This window comes from Rhinoraja longicauda, chromosome 11, assembly GCF_053455715.1.
Source record: "Rhinoraja longicauda isolate Sanriku21f chromosome 11, sRhiLon1.1, whole genome shotgun sequence".
NCBI classification, from domain to species: domain Eukaryota; kingdom Metazoa; phylum Chordata; class Chondrichthyes; order Rajiformes; family Arhynchobatidae; genus Rhinoraja; species Rhinoraja longicauda.
Window position 1 is genome coordinate 43210756 of NC_135963.1, and position 22518 is coordinate 43233273.

Below are 22518 nucleotides of genomic sequence, written 5' to 3' on the forward strand. Positions count from 1 at the left end.
TCAAAGCTTTGGCTGCCTTTCCATTCATGGATAAAACAATTCCATGCCAAGTACAGACTGATAAATAAAATGCAGAAGATCTTAAAGACAATTAGTTCCTATAATATTATCATAAGACCTGAATACAAAAGATTTGTTGTTTCACTTCTGGATTTTTTATTTAGCACACTAGAGGGCATTGTCATGACATGCATCTCTTTGCAACACCCCAAAAAACACCAAACAGCTCCTGTTTCTCACAAACAGCTTGGAGACATATTCTGTATCAAATATTGTGAAAATCCAAGTCATACAAGAAATAGGATCTTTAAATTAGTTGGAATAAAATCATTGTCCATACAATTAAATCAGACCTAATGATAGTTTCCAGGATTAATTCAATAGGATCTGTAATGTCAGTGGAATGTTACTTCCAGGCACAGGTGGGTACCAACAACATGACATGTGCATCTTCCAGTCCAGATGAATAACCTCAATCCAACATGTCAACTGTCTCTTTCCCTTCATCGATGCTGTCTGACGCACTGAGTTTCTCTAACAGATCATTTCCTGCACCTGATTCTAGCATTTGCAGCCTCTCTTGTCTGCCAGCCTATGCCCACTTTAGCAGACATTTCCAAATGTGATCTCGGGCAACCACAGGCATTGCAATGCATAATCTGAACATTTTGGATTATAAATAAATAACTTTCCTCCATAGCCAGTTGTCTCATCTGTTCTTTACAATTTCCTCTATTTAATGTCCATTGCGTATTAATTAATGCTTCCACCCGACTATATAATTCCTTGCAGTGAATAAATTTGACCTGGTGCTGGTCAATATTAAGTTGATTGATGAAGTCCTCTGTGAGATGTCAACTTTATCCCAAGTGTATTCCTGGTTGAAATATCATTTGTTATAGGTGGGAAGATTACGTGAAAATTACCAGGAGGACTTTAAGAATAAATCTCTACAAAACTGCCTTGCCACGTAGTAAACATAGTCTAGCTGTTGTTACAACAGTTATTATGTCTGCCCCTGTTGGTATTGTAGGATGGGATCGTATAGAAGGCTAAATTCTTAATCACCATTCCATTCACCCTATATTTACAAAACCAACAACAATGACAGCTTCACAAATGCAGCACGGACGAACAGAGGAGAGGAGAGGATTGGTGCCGCTGAGCGGGCTGGAGTCTCACCTCCCACACGGAGCCTATCTGGGGGTTCCATAGTTGGCTGCGGAAGGTGCCCCAGGGCACAGAGGCTGAGCGGTGGCTGCGGGAGGTGTGGGAATGACACATTCACAGGTTGAAGTGTTGGTGCAGTGGGCCAATGGAGACCATGCGGCAGGCAGGGGACTCGTGGAGATCACATGTCACTGGAGGCCCTGCCGATGTTGAATGTGTGGGTCTGACATGGCTTGGAGCAGCTGTGGAGGAAACCTCCAGCTCTGGAGGCAAGGCCTGCACACCACCCAGTGCTACTGCTGGGACACAGGGCGTTCAAGGCCGATTGTAAGAATTTCATTGTTCCATTTTCAGTACATATGACAATTAAACTCTTTTGACTCAGTGATATCATTTTGATTTTTATCTGTCTTTTAAATAGCCTCAAGCTACTCGATTGTACCACATTGCTGTAAAATATAGTACAAATGTAAGAAGAATTACTTATTTCACTTGGGTAGCTTACAATCCAGCGGTATGAACGTTGAATAATCTTTTAAGTAACCTCCTCCTCTCCTCCCTCCCTCCCTCCCTCCCTCATCCCCCTTCCTCCACCCTAATCATTTAACCAGATTCACAGTTTGCAATAATGTATCCCTTTTGAGATCACAGCTTCCCTAGCCAACAATTGGCTGACCAGAGTACCACTCTATCCGAGGTCATCGGTTGCCAGCTCCGGTTTGTCCCGGTCTTTTCTCGCCTCCAGTTCTTCCCAACCTCATCCCCAGACTTTTACAAGTCTGAAGGCCAAAAAGCTGGATTACAAAGAAACGGCAAGAGTGACTACCCTTATAACTCTATGCAGTCAAAGACAATAACTGCAGATGCTGATACAAATCGATTTATTCACAAAATGCTGGAGTAACTCAGCAGGTCGGGCAGCATCTCGGGAGAGAAGCAATGGGTGACGTTTCGGGTCGAGACCCTTCTTCAGACAAGTGACTACCCTTATAACTCTAGTCAGCCCAGGCAAATTGAAGTCAATGGCAATGAGGGAAGAATACTCACTAGTTGGAGTTATATATAGCACACAAGTATTGATACCCATGGTTATTGGAGGCTAATTATCTCATCCACACAGCTTCTGAGAGTTAATGAAATCTGCAGGCAGCACAACAACATCATCACCTATCAGAAGAGGGTGGCCATGGCAATGGAAGTGTCTCTACACAACACAATCTCTGCCAAGTCAGTATCCTCAATCGTTATCAGATTCTTTATCTTACACTTTCTGGCCCTTCTTCACTGTTGCTCCATTATAAAGTCAGAGGTAAGGATTTTGCTGATTATTGTGCCAGTTTAGTTCCATTCTCATTTCCCATACAACAAGTCTAAAGAACTATAACAAGTTGCTCTTCAACATGATCCCACCGTCCCACTTGACACATCTTCCCATTCCCACCACTTTCCATAGAGACCATTCCTTTCACATCTTCTTGTTTCGCTCATTCTTTGGCACCCAACACACCCACGCACATTCCACATGCAACCTGTGTGACACCCATCTCTGCACTTTCTCTTTCAGTTCCTTCCATGCACCCCAGCAGCACTTCCAGGTGAGAGAGTGGTTGATGTGCACCTCTTCTAACCTCATCTATTGCATTCAGTGCTCCAGATGTGGCCTCCTTTGCATCAGCAAAACCATGCTTAGACTAGGCAACCATTTCACCGAATACGTGCCCTCAGTCTGCCGTTGCCTGCTGGAGACAATGGGTGTGTGGCCTCCCATTCCCTTACTGACCATTCTGTCCTTGGACTCCTCCATTGCCAGAGTGAGGCCACACGCAAACTGAAACAGCAGCAATTCATATTCAGTTTGGATTGATTACATCCTAACAGAATGTACATTGAATTCTCTAGTTTCAATACCCCCTTCCCTTTCCCTGCCCCCACCCAATTTACCCTGCACCTTCCCCTCCTCCATGCACTCATCCCCTATCTCCCTCCCTCTCCCGTCTTTACCCACCTCCCTGTCCCATTCCACCTATATCATCCAGCTTTACATTTCACATCTCTCCTCTTTCCTTATCCGACACCCTTTTGTCATATCTTCATCACTTACTCCACCCATCTGCCAATCATCCCCTCACCTGTATCCACCTATCAAATATCAGCCTTTGCTCCATCCCCACGGCTTGTTTTTCAGCCTTCTCCTCCCCACTCCATCAGTCCCGACCCAAAATGTCATCCATTCATTTCCTCTACAGATGCTGCCTAACCCGCCGAGTACCTCCAACAGCCCTGGCACCTCCTACCTAATAGCACTTTCACCAGCTAATCATTTGCCATCTTCTCAAGGTCGATCAAGAATGTCAAACAAATTTCGTTTTGGTCAGCGATAATATAATTACATAAATAAACACAAAAAAACATAATCTAAGATGTGCAAGGCAAACTCAAGTGACTGTTTTCTCTGACATTGTGCATAATTTAAAGACTATAATCTCATGGCCTTGAACTTGATGCAAGATCTAAATTTTTAAACACCTTCTGGAAGACCTCCATTCCAGTATTTCTAATGCCCTCTGTTACCTGATGAAGCAATTCGAGTCTTCAATTAAAAATAGCACAGCTTCCATTAAAATAGCAGTTTTGTATGGAGAGAAAATTAATTTCCTTCAAATTAATAGGGCCAATTTAAAAATAATTAATTGTTCTTAATAGCATTTAATCTTTAATGCCTCTTAATTTTGAATAGTTTTTAATTTAAATTATTGTTGGAGTATTTTAGATGCCAAATAATTTTGACAACCACCATGTCTGGCGACTGGGCCTCTTTGGTTGACAAGACAATTCAGGGGATAGAATCTACTGTTATTTGGAGAGGCCATGTACAAAGAACTGGAAAACAATTTCCCAGTGGAAAACTCCTCCCTGGGAGGAGTCTTCAAGATAGAGCTGGGATGCGGCAGAAATATAGTGAACTTGAATGACTCATCAAGTGCAAGAAGATTTAACAAAAGAGTTACCGGGACTGAATGGGTACAATTGTTAGAGGGAGAACAAGTCAGGGCTGTTTTTTTCCAAAAGAGAAAAGATCGTGAGTTGCACTATTAAATCATTGCGATTGGCAAAGGTGGAGAGAGAACATGTTCCATTTGTCAATTAAACGGAAACTAACGATTGAAAATATAGTAAATATGAGTTCAGAAGAAATTCTACTTGGAGCTTAATGAGAATTTATAACCTATTACCAAGTGGATTGATTGAAGTGAGCAGCACAGATATATAAAAGGGGAAGCGAGGTAATGATGGATCGAAGAATGGTGCTGTCATGATATATTGGATGGCTGAGGTGGGAGAAAGCTCAAGCACAGAATAAATACATTTGCTCTTCAATCAACTAGGGCTCCTTTCCTCACTGCCTCTTGTGTAATCTATCACAATGACATCACTCTACTAAGTTTTCATCCCTGCCTGTCACAACATAGTCAGCATAACTTGTGTAATAATTTCTCTTGTCATCCCTATATACTGTTCTTAGCCACATCAATGACAAAAGTAACAGCCACCTATTCATAACCAAGAGATGATTAAAGAAATAAAGAAGAAAGCTGGTGGAGGTAATTGGAGATGAGGTGTGGCAAAACACACTAATTCATTGCCACATATCCATATTTTGAGGCATAAAGGCACTGGGTGGTGCCGTCAGCGATGGCTGCGTCGCCAATGGTCTGACTGTCTTTTTGTCTTCTTTGTTATTTTCAGTGTGTTTTAAAAGTATGTGTTAATGTTCTCTGGGGTGGGTCGAAGGAAACTTCTTTCAATCTCTTACCTTGCCAGAGATGCGATTGTTTTCCGGATCGTATGTCCGGTCACTCTGCGGCCTCATATCATGGAGCTGGAGGCCTTGCTCGAGACTGACTTTGAGCCCCACCACGGGGCCATGGACTTACCATCGGAGCCTACGATCCTTTGCCTGGAATTGACGTTCCAACTGCGGATTTCACCATCAGGGAGCTCGCAGCCTCGGGTAGAGACTGATGTCGGGAAGCTCCAAAGTCGCAGGAAGTTCGACTAGCCCCGACCAGGGTCCAATCGCCCAGTGCGGGGGAGCTGAGATACCCCCGATGTGGGAGCTTGATCGCCCGCCGTAGGGCTCGACCACCGGCTATGGGAGCCAAGAGCGGAAGGCTCGAGGCCCCGACCGCGGGAGAACAAAGGGAAGAGATTGGACGTTTTTTTCGCCTTCCATCACAGTGAGGAATGTGGGGGAGTCACTGTGGTGGATGTTTATGTTAAAATGTATTTTGTGTTTTGTTACTTTTTATTGGTATAATGACTGTATGCCGAATTAAATTCATCATATGTTGCAAAACATACTTGGCTAATAAAGTATGATTATGATTAATAAAGATTGGCTGAATAATTACTTCTGTAATAAAACAGCATTCCAGATTCCATTGGTTGTTGGGTCACTTAGCTCTAAAACATGCTCCTTCAACTGCATAATATTCACATTGTCCAATCCTGTAACTTCACCAGGTGAGCATCATACGTTTAGGCCTGCCTGGTGCTGTTCCTCACATGTTCTTCTACATTCCTCATTTAACCATGGTGGTGTCTTCTACTTTGATGATATTAGCAGGGCATGCGATATGTCTGGCTGTGAGGTTAAACATGGTGGCAGATTATTTCACGTTGCTGATGATAACTCGCATTTCCAATTTTCCTAATTTTCAGACGCTAACTTTATTCTGATTCCACCTCACTTCGAATACAGAGCAATACATTTTGCCCTCAGTTAGAAGATCATATATGATTTCCTTAATAGAATCGCACTCAATTACAAGTGTATATACAACAGACAGGTTAGGGAGGTGGTGGTCAAATAGATCTCTCTATATTCTGCTCATGCTGCATATATAGTTTAATCGCTACATTCTTCAGGATTTGACCAATATAAATAGTTCTGTTATCAAGCCATATTTGGTGATGTGTATAATTTGCCACCCAGAGTATGTTCTGTACCATGCACTGAACTGAGCTACCACAATGAAAAGTCTCTCCAATCTCAAATTAATTTTACAACAAGAATATAAATCACAGCATTATCAAACTGTAGTCCACCGATGATTATTCCCAGCAATTTTCTCTCGAGAGGGCTTCCGCAAGATGAATCTGGACAATTTGAATGCAAAGTATGGAAGGACTAGCACAGCAGGATACCTAATGGTCCCACACACTTGTCCCATCACGAACATTCCCCTTATCCAACACACTTACCAATACACCATCACTAGCAGTCCCCTTGTTAAAAATGTATATATTTGAAACTTTGCTATCCTTTAGGTAGAGATTTCTTCCATAATGCTACCACTCCTATCCCAAGTAGAATTTGCTTCAAACTAAAAATTAATGAAACATCTTAACATCTTGGTTTAGAAAATCCTGAGAGATCAAACAGAAAATTCAATTATTTATTTCTCTTTCTTGGCAAGACTGAAATCAGATTTTTTTGGAAACCCCAACAGTTCAGCTGTAGGAAAAACATGACTGCATTTAGCAGATTGGGACAGTAGCACTCTACAAATCCATATTGAATATCTATTTGTAGTCTTGGCAGAAACTCCAGTCACAAGGGACTATGAAGGAAGAGGCACAAAATGACACAAAATGCTGGAGTAACTCAACGGGACAGGCAGCATCTCTGGAGAGAAGGAATGGGTGATGTTTTGGGTCGAGACCCTTCTTCAGACTGAGTTCCAGGCAGTGGTGCATGGCCTTTTTTCTCCAGGGGGAATGACATTTCTCACGTTCAGCACTAGATTCTCCATAGTATCTTCAGACAAACAGAAATAACATACTGAATGACAAATTCTATCAAGACTCAGGCCCTCGCCTCAATGTTATTTTCTACTGAGATCAATGGGGAAATGCAAGAAATCATGATCATTTGCTGAAGTTTTGCTGCTATATATCCCAACATTTGAAATGAAATGCTATCTAACAGCGTCCAAACTCAGAAGGATACCTCTCACCTCAAATAAATCAATATTTTACAAAGAATGATTATTTCGCCCCACCGTCCTACCACAATTGAATTTTACTACTACTCCAGGAGACGTAATCATTGTTTGGGTTTTCTATACAGTACTGCATAAACAAACTTTAAAACGGGATTCTGTTTGACAGAAACCCTATTTCGGATAGTGATCAACCATCTGTGCATTTCTACAGTTTTGCATGTTATTGTATTTGAAATTACACTCAAATTACTCTAAATTCTGTGAACATTCTTCTTCCAAAGCAAAGATTCCACCCACTACCTGCAGCATGACCGCAGACACTCAAGTCCCGAAGGCAAGGTGAGAGAACAAAAATCAGCTGGAAACCAGAATTTTCACAACTGAACTCATTCATTCAATTAGATAGCTAATTATTCAGGAAGCTGCTCAAGTGGTAGGTGGTACCATTATGTAGGCGTTTGAAAACCATTTTTCAATCTAAATAGTCTGTCAAGATGTACTTAAAATGAGCCTCAAAAACTTTAAGATAATTAACAATGAAAGTAATAATTAAACTCATGAAGTTGTTCTTTTCCCATGAATAAGCCCAATTATTCATTTCCTCAACATATTTTTTGTTCCCTTCCCTCAGCAGTAACTTATCAAAACTTCCTGGAATCAGTTTACGCTATCTTGTTCAATAACTGTCTCCAAAGAATGGTGGCAGAAACCCAAAGCTATACTTTATGGATAATAATACATATTTCACATACCAGCCAAAACTATGTAATTTTTTTAAATGAATGGAAAACCATTAAAAAATCCAACCAAACAATAGAAAATATCAGCAATCTTTTGTGTGTTCAGCACAAACAAAGTTTACCATATTCAATAATTACACAGAATCTGCATAATTAGAGCATAGCTGACAGCTATTGCAGGGAGCAGGCGGCACTAGTTTCAAATGAAGCATCGAAAATATAAGAGTAATTTTTCATCTGTAAACTTAGGAACAAAATCATCCTGAGCAATCGAAAAACTCTCTTCTGCTTCCCCTTACAGTGTATTTGTGGTACAATAAATTATTTTAAAATGAATTAGAGATGCAATGGTATGAAACAAATCTAATCAATACCCCCAAGAAAAGACCTGGAGATTTAAAAAAACACAAGGATCAGTGACTTTGTCTGCCCGAGATCCCACCTCTCACAAATAGAGGCACAGTCCCGCAGTTCTGGGGCGCCATAGTGGCGCAGAGGTAGAGCGGTGCAGCCCAGAGACCAGGGTTTGATCCTGACTAAGGGAGTTGTCTGTGCAGAATTTGTACGTTCTCCCTGTGACCACGTGGGTTTTCTTCGGATGCTCAGTTTCCTCCCACATCCCAAAGACAAACAGGTTTGCAGGTTACTTGGCTTATGTAAAATTGCATCTAGTGTGTAGGAATGTACAGGTGATTTGATACTTGGCGTAAACTCGGTCGGTCAAAGGGCACGTTTCCATACTATATCTCTAAAAAAAAAACAAGGTTAAAAGCAGCAGATGCTGGAAATCTAAAATATAATGCTAGAAATACTCTGAGTAGAACACAAAGTGCTGGAGTAACTCAGCAGTGGGGGGGAGGGGGGTTGGGGAGGGAGATGGAGAGGAGAGTTTTTAGAAGTTAACAAAAATTGGAGAATTCAACATGCATACCGCTGGGTTGTTAGCAATGGGACATGGGAGAAATAGTTAGATAGAACTCTAGGGGCTAGTGGAATCAAGGGATATGGGGAGAAGCTAGGCACAAGTTACTGATTGTGGATGATCAGCCATGATCACAATGAATGGTGGTGCTGGCTCGAAGGGCCAAATAGCCTCTTCCTGCACCTATTGTCTATGTTTCTATGGGATTTTGAGGGTAATGCATGAAAAGAACATACAAGTTGTTTAAGAAGTTTTTTTTTAAATGGAACATTAGTTAGGAGCTACAACATGCATTTCAGGCAACTGTGCAAATAGAGTACATACAGTGCCCTCCATAATGTTTGGGACAAAGACCCATCATTTATTTAATTGCCTCTGTACTCCACAATTTGAGATTTGTAAAAGAAAAAAAACACATGTGGTTAAAGTGCACATTGTCAGATTTTATTAAAGGGTATTTTTAGACATTTTGGTTTCATCATGTAGAAATTACAGCTGTGTTTATACATAGTCCCCTTATTTCAGGGCACCATAATGTTTGGGACACATGGCTTCACAGGTGTTTGTAATTGCTCAGGCGTGTTTAAATGCCTCCTGAATGCAGGTATAAGAGAGCTCTCAGTTACTAGTTTTTCCTCCAGTCTTTCCATCACCTTTGGAAACTTTTATTGCTGTTTATCAACATGAGGACCAAAGTTGTGCCAATGAAAGTCAAAGAAGCCATTATGAGACTGAGAAACAAGAATAAAACTGTTAGAGACATCAGCCAAACCTTAGGCGTACCAAAATCAACTGTATGGAAATCATTAAGAAGAAAGAGAGCACTGGTGAGCTTACTAATCGCAAAGGGACTGGCAGGCCAAGGATGATCTCCACAGCTGATGACAGAAGAATTCTCTCTATAATAAAGAAAAATCCCCAAGCACCTGTCCGACAGATCAAAAACACTCTTCAGGAGTCAGGTGTGGATTTGTCAATGACCACTGTCTACAGAAGATTTCATGAACAGAAATACAGAGGCTACACTGCAAGATGCAAACCACTGGTTAGCTGCAAAAATAGGATTGCCAAGTTACAGTTTGCCAAGAGGTACATAAAAGAGCAACCACAGTTCTGGAAAAAGATCTTGTGGGCAGATGAGACGAAGATTGACTTGTATCAGAGTGATGGCAAGAGCAAAGTATGGAGGAGAGAAGGAACTGCCCAAGATCCAAAGCATACCACCTCATCTGTGAAACACGATGGTGGAGGTGTTATGGCCTGGGCATGTATGGCTGCTGAAGGTACTGGCTCACTTATCTTCATTGATGATACAACTGCTGATGGTAGTAGCATGATGACTTCTGATGTGTATAGACACATCCTATCTGGTCAAGTTCAAACAAATGCCTCAAACCTCATTGGCCGGCGATTCATTCTACAGCAAGACAATGATCCCAAACATACTGCTAAAGCAACAAAGGAGTTTTTCAAAGCTAAAAAATGTTAAATTCTTGAGTGGCCAAATCAACCACCGATGATCTGAACCCAATTGAGCATGCCTTTTATATGCTGAAGAGAAAACTGAAGGGGACTAGCCCCCAAAACAAGTATAAGCTAAAGATAGCTGCAATACAGGCCTGGCAGAGCATCACCAGAGAAGACACCCAGCAACTGGTGATGTCCATGAATCACAGACTTCAAGCAGTCATTGCATGCAAAGTATATGCAACAAAATACTGAAAACATGACTACTTTTAGAATTGACATTGACATTGCTGTGTCCCAAACATTTTGGTGCCTTAAAATGGGGGGACTATGTATAAACACTGCTGTAATTTCTACATGGTGAAACCAAAATGTATAAAAATGGCCTTTATTAAAATCTGACAATGTGCACTTTAACCACATGCAATTTTTTTCTATTTCAAATCTCAAATTATGGATTTGAGCCTTTTGGAAGGGTGGGCTGAAAGATGGCAGATGGAGTTTAAAGCTGATAAGTGTGAGGTGCTGCATTTTGGTAGGACAAATCAAAATAGGACGTACAGGTAAATGGTAGGGAATTGAGGAACGCAGTGGAACAGAGGGATCTGGGAATAACTGTGCATTGTTCCCTGAAGGTGGAATCTCATGTGGATAGGGTGGTGAAGAAGGTGTTTGGTATACTTGCCTTTATAAATCAGAGCATCGAATATAGAAGTTGGGATGTAATGTTAAAATTGTACATGGCATTGGTGAGGCCGAATCTGGAGTATGGTGTGCAGTTCTGGTCGCCAAATTATAGGAAGGATGTCGACAAAATGGAGAGGGTACAGAGGAGATTTACTAGAATGTTGCCTGGGTTTCAGCACTTAAGCTACAGAGAGAGGTTGAACAGGTTGGGTCTTTATTCTTTGGAGCGTAGAAGGTTGAGGGGGGACTTGATAGAGGTTTTAAAAATTTTAAGAGGGACGGACAGAGTTGACGTGGGTAGGCTTTTCCCTTTGAGAGTGGGGAAGATTCTAACAAGGGGACATAGCTTCAGAATTGAGGGACAAAAGTTTAGGGGTAACATGAGGGGTAACTTCTTTACTCAGAGGGTGGTGGCTCTATGGAATGGGCTTCCGGTGGAAGTGGTGGAGGCAGGCTCAATTTTATTATTTAAGAGTAAATTGGATAGGTATATGGATAAGAGGGGATTAGAGGGTTATGGTCGGAGAGCAGGTAGATGAGACTAGGTCAGAGAGAGTGGTCAGTGTGGACTGGTAGGGCCAAACGGGCCTGTTTCCGTGCTGTAGTTGTTATATGGTTATATGGAGTACAGAGGCAAATAAATGAATGATGGATCTTTGTCCTAAACATTATGGAGGGTACTGTATCATCGTTAAAACAGAAGTGTAGGAATAAATTGTGACAAAGTATCCATAATTTGCTTCATATGGAATATCTGAACATACCACTTTTTAATGAATAGCAGAGGAAGAATTTGAATGATAAATCTCCCAGAAGAAAATAAATCTTCCCAACTTTGTCATTTCAAAAAAGTAAAAACATTATAAATATTTTACACCTCGTGTGACTGTTAGATTAGGCTCCCAGAGAGATATGTTGTAAGCAGCGTTGGCAGCTTGAAGGACTACAATAATTCTTCACCACCATTGCCATTCCTAAACAGGTATCCCCAGAAAAGGAATTGAATCACCGCATCATGCATAGAAACATAGAAAAATAGGTGCAGGAGTACGCCATTCGGGCCTTCGAGCCAGCACCGCCATTCAATATGATCATGGCTGATCATCTAAAATCAGTACCCCGTTCCTGCTTCTTCTCCATATCCCTTGATTCCTTTAGCCTGAAGAGCTAAATCTAATTGTCTCTAGAAAACATCCAGTGAATTGGCCTCCACTGCCTTCTGTGGCAGAGAATTCCACAGAGTTACAACTCTCTGGGTGAAAAAGTTCTTCCTCATCTCAGTCCCATTCGAGAACTGAACACTACCTTTGCACCAGGCAACACCGTTAAAAAATCTTGTACTTAATATAATTGTATTTAATTGTATTTATGTATTTATTTGTTTTTGCATTTATTGCATATATGTTTGTACGCACCGTCAGGATTGGCTATTTTTTAATTTCGTTGTACTCGTTGCAATGACAATAAATGAATATTATTATTATATTATTATTAAATGGCCTCCCCCTTATTTTTAAACTGTGACCTCTGGTTCGGAACTCTCCAACATCAGGAACATTGTTCCTGCATCTACCTGTCCAATCCTTTAACAATTTTATATGTTTCTTTATGTTTCATAATATTGGAAATCAGGCAATATGCGCACACTTGTGGCAGGTGAATCCTCCGCCCATCCCACGCCATGAATGACACACTTACGATCTGACTGGTATACTTCCAGACTTTTACTTACTTGGATTTGTTGGATAATGACCATCATGATAGAAGCTCCCAAGTCATTTTAAATAAGGCCAAATTAGAATACAACAGAAAGTTTTGCAGAACTAGAATTCACATCCAAACCGAAAGGATGTCCCAAATCGTCAATCCAGAGAAAAGACAAGCATTAAATTTAGCATTAATAACCAAGAATTATAAAAGAGAGTATCTAGAATAATTAAATTTAAATATAACTTGAACCTGCATTGTTAAATTGGTGATACATAACTTAAATCATTGACTTACATCTTCTGCAGTCACTTCCAAGACACTTGTACTTTTTTTCATTATGAAAATGATTGTGATCTTTAGTTTCAGCACTTCTATTCCAGAGAAGCAGATTGCCAGTTCCTTACATGTTCATGTATCACCTATAATATAGGAACAATAAATAAATCAGAATAAAATGGCTGCAATTATTCATATTAAGGTTTAATATTTACACATTAATTTTGAGACATTAGGGAAGACAAAATCATTCTAAAATATTTTAATAAATAAATATATATTTAAATATAATCAGTGACTGTGGATTTCTAATTGAAAACAACACATTAATCATAAACACAGCTGCTTTAAATTTTACATCAATATTTAATATTCCTCCCCATTTTACTTGCTTATTAAATAATTTTTTCAGATAATTCTTTTTTTTAAAGCTTTGTGTTAATAAGCATGCAGATTGTTGTCTCCTCAGTAATATTCTTTATGATCTTTTGTAATGTTAGAGTTCTGATATTCAGATGTTCCAATTGGTGCTGTAAAAAATATGCAAAGAAAGTTCTCATATCCAATTCTAATTATTTATGGTGTCTTAAACATAGAAAATAGGTGCAGGAGGAGGCCATTTGGCCCTTTGAGCCAGCACCGCCATTCATTGTGATCATGGCTGATCATCCACAATCAGTAACCTGTGCCGGCCTTCTCCCCATATCCCTTGATTCCGCCAGCCCTAAGCAATCTATCTAACTCTCTTTTAACTTCATCCAGTGGATTGGCCTCTATGCTTCTGTGGCAGAGATTTCCACAAATTTACAACTCTCTGGGTGAAAACGTTTTTCCCCATCTCAGTTTTAAATGGCCTCCCCTTTATTCTTAGACTGTGGCCCCTTGTTCTGGACTCCCCCAACATTGGAACATTTTTCCTGCATCTAGCTTGTCTAGTCCTTTTGTAAACTTATACGTCTCTATAAGATACCCTCTCATCCTTCGAAACTCCAGTGAATACAACCCCAGTCTTTCCTCATATGACAGTCCCTCCATTCCAGGGATTAACCTCATGAACCTACGCTGCACTGACTCAATAGCAAGGATGCCCTTCCTCAAATTAGGAGACCAAAACTGCACACAATACTCCAGATGTGGTCTCACCAGGGCCCTGTATCTCTTTACTCTTATACTCAAATCCTCTCATTATGAAGGCCAACATGCCATTAACTTTCTTCACTGCCTGCTGTACCTGCATGTTTACATTCCACTCACCACTGCCTGCCATTCTGACAGGGACCGGTTTATTCCTACTCTTTGTTTCCTGTCTGCCAACCAATTCTTTATCCATGTCAATACCCAACCCCCAATACCATGTGCTCTAATTTTACCCACTAATCTCCTGTGTGGGACCTTATCAAAAGCTTTCTGAAAGTCCAGATACACTACATCCACTGGATTTCCTTCATCCATTTTACTTGTCACATCCTCAAAAAATTCCAGAAGATTAGTCAAGCAGGATTTCCCCTTCATAAATTAATGCTGACTTGGACCAATCCTTTTACCGCTATCCAAATGCACCGTTATTACCTCCTTAATAATTGACTCCAGCATCTTCCCCACCACTGATGTCAGGCTAACTGGTCTATAATTCCCCGTTTTCTCTCTCGTTCCTTTCTTTAAAAGTGGGATAACATTAGCTACTCCCCAATCCACAGGAACTGATTCTGAATCTATAGAACATTGGAAAATGATCACCAATGCATCCACGATTTCGAGAGCCACCTCCTTGAGTACCCTGGGAGGCAGATCATCAGGCCCTGGGGATTTATCAGCCTTCGGTCCCATCAGTCTACCCAATACTATTTCTCACCTAATGCAAATTTCTATCAATTCCTCTGTCTCCCGAGATCCTCTGTCCTCTAGTGCATCTGGGAGATTGATTGTGTCTTCCTTAGTGAAGACAGAACGAAAGCACCTGTTCAACTCTTCGGCCATTTCCTTGTTCCCCATAATAATTTTACCTGTTTCTGCCTTCAAGGGACCCACATTTGTCTTTAATAATCTTTTTCTCTTAACATACGTAAAGAACCTTTTATTATCCTTCTCTATATTCTTGGCCAGCTTACCCTCATACCTCATCTTTTCAGCCTGTATTGCCCTTTTGGTTACCTCCTGTTGTCCTTTGAAAGTTTCCCAATCTTCTGGCTTCCCGCTACTCTTTGCTATGTTATACATCTTTTCTTTTAGTTTTATTCCATCCCTACCTTCCCTTGTCAGCCACGGTTGCTTCCTACTCCCCTTAGAATCTTTCTTCTTCTTTGGAATGAAATGATCCTGCATCTTCTGAATTATGCCCAGAAATTCCTGCCATTGCTGTTCCACTGTCATTCCTGCTAGGATCCTTTTCCAGTCGACCTTGGCCAGCTCCTCTCTCATGCCTTTGTAGTCCCCTTTGTTCAACTACAACACTGACACTTCTGATTTAACCTTCTCCCTCTCAAATTGTAGATTAAAACTTAGCATATTATGGTCACTACCTCCTAGCGGTTCCTTTACCTTGAGTTCCCTTATTCTGGTTCATTGGACAACACTAAATCTAGAATTGCCTTTTCTCCAGTAGGCTCCACTGCAAGCTGCTCTAAGAATCCATCTCAGAGGCACTCTACAAACTCCCATTCTTGGAGTCCAGAACCAACTTGGTTTTCCCAGTCTACCTGCATATTGAAATCTCCCATAACCAGTGGCATTACCTTTGTTACATGCCAATTTTAATTCTTGTTCCAACTTGCATCCTATCTCCGGATACTGTTTGGGGGCTTGTAGATAACTCCCATTCTTGTCTTCTTACCTTTACAATTCCTCAATTCTATCCACTGAGGCCCTTTACCAGTACTCGTTGCAATGAGCTCACATCAACAACATTTGATCAAATAGTTCAATTCAGAGGGGCTTTTCCAAGTGTCTCATTGGAACAGAACAGACTGTTCTATCCAGAAGAAGGGACAATGGCAGTGAAGTGGGAAACTGAGTTCCCTGATCCTTATTTCCCTCCCTGCCAGTCCAGTTCCCAACCTCACCATCTCATCTTTCAGAATTATGAAGGGATCACTTCCCAAATGACTCCACAGTTGCCTCACTAAATGTTTCCTGTCTTATGGCATTTTCCCATGAACAGAAGGAGATGCTCCATTATCCTTCCACCTCCTCCACTCCCATCATCCAGAAACTCAAACAGTCCTTCTGCGTGAAGCAGTAACACAATGTATTTGCACTTGAGTGATCACGATGAGGAACATCTGCATTCAGTCCACAGGATTGATCCTGAGTTTCCAGTTACCGAGCACTTTATGTCACCATCCATCTCCCACTCCGACTTTTCTGACTGGGCCCGCCATAACAAGACTCAATGCAAGCTTGAGGACCAATATATCATCTTCCATATCCTTGCAACCTTCCGGAACAAATAGTGGTTATTATGAATGTATTTCTGGAGATACTTTGCTAGAGTGTAACAACCCAAATGCATTTTGGATTTGGCAAAAATTGCCTTGCATGTACAGGCATTTGTTTCGCAAGTACAGCTTCACTGTTTATGGAGAGAGTAAAAATTAGCAAATTACTTAGCAGTTGACCTGGAAATCTTGGAATGCATTCACATGCAGACAGCAACAGGACGCTAAGAAAAAGTATTTGCTCTGAGAGATTTTTTTAAATTAAGGATATAACTAACAACACAGGTAGAGAGGGAATGTAGACACAGGATACTGCAGATGCTGGAAACTTGAGGAAAAAACAAAATGCTGGAGGAACTCAGCAGGTCAGGCAGCATCTGTGGAGGGAAATGGACAGATGATATTTCAGGTCAGGATCCTCTGCAAACTGAACAGTTCTGACCTGAAACATCATCTGTCCATTTCCCTCCACTGATATTGCCTGATTCGTCAGGTTCCTCCAGCCATTTGTTTTTTGTTAAAGAGTTAATGCGTTCTTTATGGATTTTCCAAAGGCATTCAATGAAATGCCACACAAAATGTTGCAAGGAACCTAATATAATAGATAAAGATACCAGGAATAATGCAAACTATTTTCAGAATGACAGGCTGTGTACTGTCATGCGAATCCCAACAGCAGAGATAAAGCTGTTACTATTTACAAACTACATAAATGACTTATAAATAGCAATTTGTTGATGATACAAAGCTGAGTGCAAAAAATAATCGTGACGGGGACACAATCTGCAAAACCATATGGACATATTTAGCAACTGGGCAATAAAATGGCAGATAGAGTTCAATGCAGTAATTTAATGTGCAGGTTTTGCAAGCAATTAGGAAGACTAATGGTACAAAAGCCTTTATTTTAAGGGAGCTGAAGTACAAGAATATGAAATCCTTGTAACAATTGCATTGGACTTTGTCCTTGCCTCAGAGGACAGATTGCATTCACAGAAACCATGAGTAAGAAGCAATTTATTACAACCAGCACCGAGCATTTCCTCCCCACCCCCAAACACACACACACTACTAGTCTGGTTGTGTGCCAAACTTGTGTGTGACATCTTGTCGATTCTTTAAAAAGAAAACTAGATTCTAAGGACATCGATCACAGGCACAAATATCTAGAATGAAAAGGGCACCATTTTGAGATAATGAGTAACAATTTTGCTTGAGATAACGAACCTCTGCATTTTTCTCCAGGGGGCAGCAGAAGCTGGCAGAAGGGACATACAATATGTTGTATAATTAACAATCAGTAGAGGAACATTCAGCCCATTTGGCCTCTGCTGGCCCATTCAATCAGTTATCTAATTAATTCTATTGGCAGGCTCTTCACGCAGTGCACTGTATCCCTTCCAAAATGTTATCCACTCTCTTTTACTTATTATCATTTGAACTTCTTTCACCATCCTTTCAGAAAGTCCATTTTAAATCATAACATGAAGTCCAAATTTGTCCTTCCTCATTTAAGTGGTTGGTACTTTGCAAATCACCTTAAATCTGTCTATTGACACATTTTTAAAATGTTGTAAATACAGGAAAAAGTCCAGAAATGTTTGCAGTACTCCAGATATGGCATAACTAGTATAGTTTAATGCAACAATAATTTTTTTTGTGCTGACTACAAATGTTTATAAAACTGAAGAAAGATCTCATTAGCCACTCTAACAACCTTCCCAATTTCATTTTTTTTTTTTTAAAAGAACAATTCCAAATTTGTTTCTAAACTACCTTTAATTCAACACCTTCAGACAAAACTGAATTACTTCAGACTTTTAAAAAATGATTTTCCATTTTTTTGTAAAATGTACATAGATTGTGGATGTCTCTGGGGATGACAACAGTTGCTTGCTCAACTATTACAGGTCTTTGGTTCGGCCGCATTTGGATTATTTCATGCAGTTCTAGTCGCCCCATTACTGGAAGGACGTGGACACTTTGGAAAGGGTGCAGAGGTGGTTTACCAAAATGCTGCCTCGATTGAGGGTCTTAGCCACAGGGAGAGACTGGACAGATTTGGATTATTTTCTCTGGAATGCCATTGGTTGAGGGGAGACCTGATATATAGGTATATAAAATTATGAGAGGTATTGTTAGAGTAGACAGTAGAACAGTAGAGGCAGGTACAATTATGACATTATAAAGACACTTGGACAGGGACATAGAAAGACACGATTTGGAAGGATGGGGGCGGCTCGGTGGCGCATTGGTAGAGTTGCTGCCTTACAGCGAATGCAGCGCCGGAGACTCAGGGTTGATCCTGACTACGGGCGGAGTTTGTATGTTCTCCCCGTGACCTGCGTGGGTCTTCTCCGAGAACTTCGGTTTCCTCCCACACTCCAAAGACCTACAGGTATGTAGGTTAATTGGCTGGGCAAATGCAAAAATTGTCCCTTGTGGGTGTAGGATAGGTTAGTGTGCGGGGATCGCTGGGCGGCACGGACCCGGTGGGTCGAAGGGCCTGTTTCTGCGCTGTAGCTCTAAATCTAAAAAATCTAAAAAAGTTCAGGCAAGTGGTCTTAGCTCAGTTAAGCAATCTGGTTAATACTAATGTGTTGCACCAAATGGCCTGTTTTCTTGCTGTATAACTAGGTTTCTAGCGATCCAAGACCCTCTAGGTCCAAAGTCCGGCTCTCCTGAAACAAATTGTCATGCAGGTCTCTGTAAAGATTGTACTCCAAATGAAATCTGTGAATGTGTAAACTTTGGGAAAGCCTCCAGGTCTAGCAAATCCCAATGTCTGCTCTGTCTGCTGAATTGGCTGAAGGAAAGTTATGTGCATTCTTCTCTGGTTGAGCATGGAATTTGGGTGGCGTTCCTAATGTGGCAGTAAACTATGAGATGTGTGCCAATAGACTGGAATAATGCCAAGGCCAGAAAGCAGCAGATGAATGCAAGGGTAAGCCTGCTCAACGCGCAAGGCAGCCTCTATATGCGTGATATTCATTGACCTCAAAGAGGAAGAATAGAAGCCCTTTAAAAGCTAATTTTTCAGTGAGCAAATAAGACCGACTTGTTTGACCAGCAAGACTGGAGGTGAAATTTGTGTTTTGTTCCTATTGATATAATCTGAGGAAGATTTACCCAAGAGAAACATTTCTGGTGTTAAAGATCCAGCAAAAATGTCAGGAGTTTAATTTCTTGCAGGAAGCTACGAGGACTGGAAATGGACAATATTGTTCCACAGCAGGTTAACCCTATACTCAACTGTACAACTCTAGCTTCCTACGTTAACCAATAAACTAGACTTTCACTAGTTTCAAAGAGAATGACAACTAGTTGTGTTTTTTAAACACCATCACAAACACTGAAATGCGTGCAATGACTGCCCTACTCTTGAAACTTCTTTGCACCTTCACTGGACTACTTAAAGAACTGAAAACAATAACTTATAATGTAGACATTTCTATAGAAAACCAAAATATAAGCAGCACTTAAATGATATAGAACTTTGTAATGATGGGAGATCAGGCATTTCCAATCCAGTACTAATTATCACAACTAATAGACATTTTGTTCAGTTATCTATGGAATTCATCAGGGTTCTATCTAGAAGTCTCCTTACTTTTCACCTAGCAAGGATCATCCAAAGACATTTGTTCAGTTCTTGCAATATTAAAACCCCTCATAAAATCTCCTGGACTAAAATGGCTAATACCTCTTCATTGTTATAGTCCATTATCATAGAAACATCGAAAATAGGTGCAGGAGTAGGCCATTCGGCCCTTCGAGCCTGCACCGCCATTCAATATGATCATGGCTGATCATCCAGCTCAGTAGCCTGTACCTGCCTTCTCTCCATACCCACTGATCCCTTTAGCAAAAAGGGCCACATCTAACTCCCTCTTAAATATAGCCAATGAACTGGCCTCAACTACCTTCTGTGGCAGAGAATTCCACAGACTCACCACTCTCTGTGTGAAGAAAGGTTTTCTCATCTCGGTTCTAAAAGACTTCCCCCTTATCCTTAAGCTGTGACCCCTGGTTCTGGACTCCCCCAACATCGGGAACAATCTTCCCGCATCTAGCCTCTCCAACCCCTTAAGAATTTTATATGTTTCTATAAGATCCCCCCTCAGTCTTCTAAATTCCAGCGAGTACAAGCCCAGTCTATCCAGTCTTTCCTCATATGCAAGTCCCGCCATCCCAGGCATTAATCTGGTGAACCTTCTCTGTACTCCCTCTAAGGCAAGAACGTCTTTCCTCAGGTTAGGAGACCAAAACTGCACACAATACTCCAGGTGCGATCTCACCAAGGCCCTGTCCAACTGCAGCAGAACCTCCCTGCTCCTAAACTCAAATCCTCTTGCTATGAATGCCAACATACCATTCGCTTTCTTTACTGCCTGCTGCACCTGCATGCTTGCTTTCAATGACTGGTGCACCATGACACCCAGGTCACGTTGCATCTCCCCTTCTCCCAATCGGTCACCATTCAGGTAATACTCTGCTTTCCTGTTCTTGCCGCCAAAGTGGATAACCTCACATTTATCCACATTATATTGCATCTGCCATGCATTTGCCCACTCGACTAATCTATCCAAGTCACTCTGCAGCCTCCTAGCATCCTCCTCGCAGCTAACACTGCCACCCAGCTTCGTGTCATCCGCAAACTTAGAGATGTTGCATTCAATTCCCTCGTCCAAATCATTAATATACACTGTAAATAACTGGGGTCCAAGCACTGAGCCTTGCGGTACCCCACTAGTCGCTGCCTGCCATTCCGAAAAGGACCCGTTTATTCCTACTCTTTGCTTCCTGTCCGCCAACCAATTTTCTATCCACCTCAAAACTGAACCCTCAATACCATATGCTTTAAGTTTGTACACCAATCTCCTATGTGGGACCTTGTCGAAGGCCTTCTGAAAGTCCAGATATAACACCTGAACATGCCTCAGAGAAACACTTGATCTTTTTCTCAATCAAATTTAAAGTGCATGTTGTAAATAATTAGTAGTATCAGTGCATTAATCAAAGCTACCACATAATACTTAGATAGCACGTTACATGGAAATGAGTGATTAGACGGTGTTCGCTACGAAATATAAAATCAAATACATTTCCTTTTCTGTAACTCATTGAATAAAACATCAATAATTAATGCAAGTGGTGGCAGAGCTTGTGTATGAGGAGCACTTGGTTCAACACAACAATGCAACAGGAGAGAGCAGGAATATGGTATTAAGAAAGACGATCAGCCTTGATTGCATTAAATGGCAGAACAGCCTTAAAAAGGAGCAGACTCCTAATTTTCTGTTTCCAAAATCCGTTTTAGTAATTATTACTCTATCATATTTTAGAAATAGCTATACGTATTAATTTGGAACAAAGGTTTGTGAGGGGTTATAATTAGAATAGTGGGTACATTATTGGATATGTTCTACTGTGATGAGAGCTGTTCATGTTTGAAAGGTGAAACTTAAGTCGTTATGAAGATACTTCCTTAAAAGTCTTCATAGCCATGAAGGGAAATGGTTGGGTAGACTGATGGGACTGAAGGCTGATAAATCCCCAGGGTCTGATGGTCTGCATCCCTGGGTACTCAAGGAGGTGGCTCTAGAAATCGTGGACACATTGGTGATCATTTTCTAATGTTCTATAGATTCTGGATCAGTTCCTGTGGATTAGAGGGTAGCTAATGTTATCCCACTTTTCAAGAAAGGAGGGAGAGAGAAAGCAGGGAATTATAAACCAGTTAGCCTGACATCAATAGTGGGGAAGATGCTGGAGTCATTTATCAAAGATGTAATAGCGGCGCATTTGGATAGCAGTGGCAGAATCGGTCCACGTCAGCATGGATTTACGAAAGGGAAATTATGCTTGACAAATCTTCTGGAATTTTTTGAGGATGTAACAAGTAAAATGGACAAGGGAAAGCCAGTGGATGTAGTGTACCTGGACTTTCAGAAAGTCTTTGATAAGGTCCCACACAGGAGATTAGTGGGCAAAGTTAGAGCACATGGTATTAGGGGTAGGGTATTGACATGGATAGAAAATTGGTTGGCAGACAGGAAACAAAAAGTAGGAATTATCAGGCACCTTTCAGAATGGCAAGCAGT

At 40.9% G+C, this 22518-nt stretch overlaps 1 protein-coding gene across 1 annotated transcript in view; it reads right to left on the reverse strand.

Moving 5' to 3' along the window:
- Positions 1-22518, reverse strand: part of pde4ba (phosphodiesterase 4B, cAMP-specific a) — a 444556-nt gene that overhangs the window by 349289 nt on the left and 72749 nt on the right. The window contains exon 2 of the mRNA XM_078407495.1: positions 12999-13123. Coding sequence (XP_078263621.1) covers positions 12999-13040 — 42 coding nt within the window. The 5' untranslated portion in view covers positions 13041-13123. The remainder of the gene's footprint in view (positions 1-12998; positions 13124-22518) is intronic.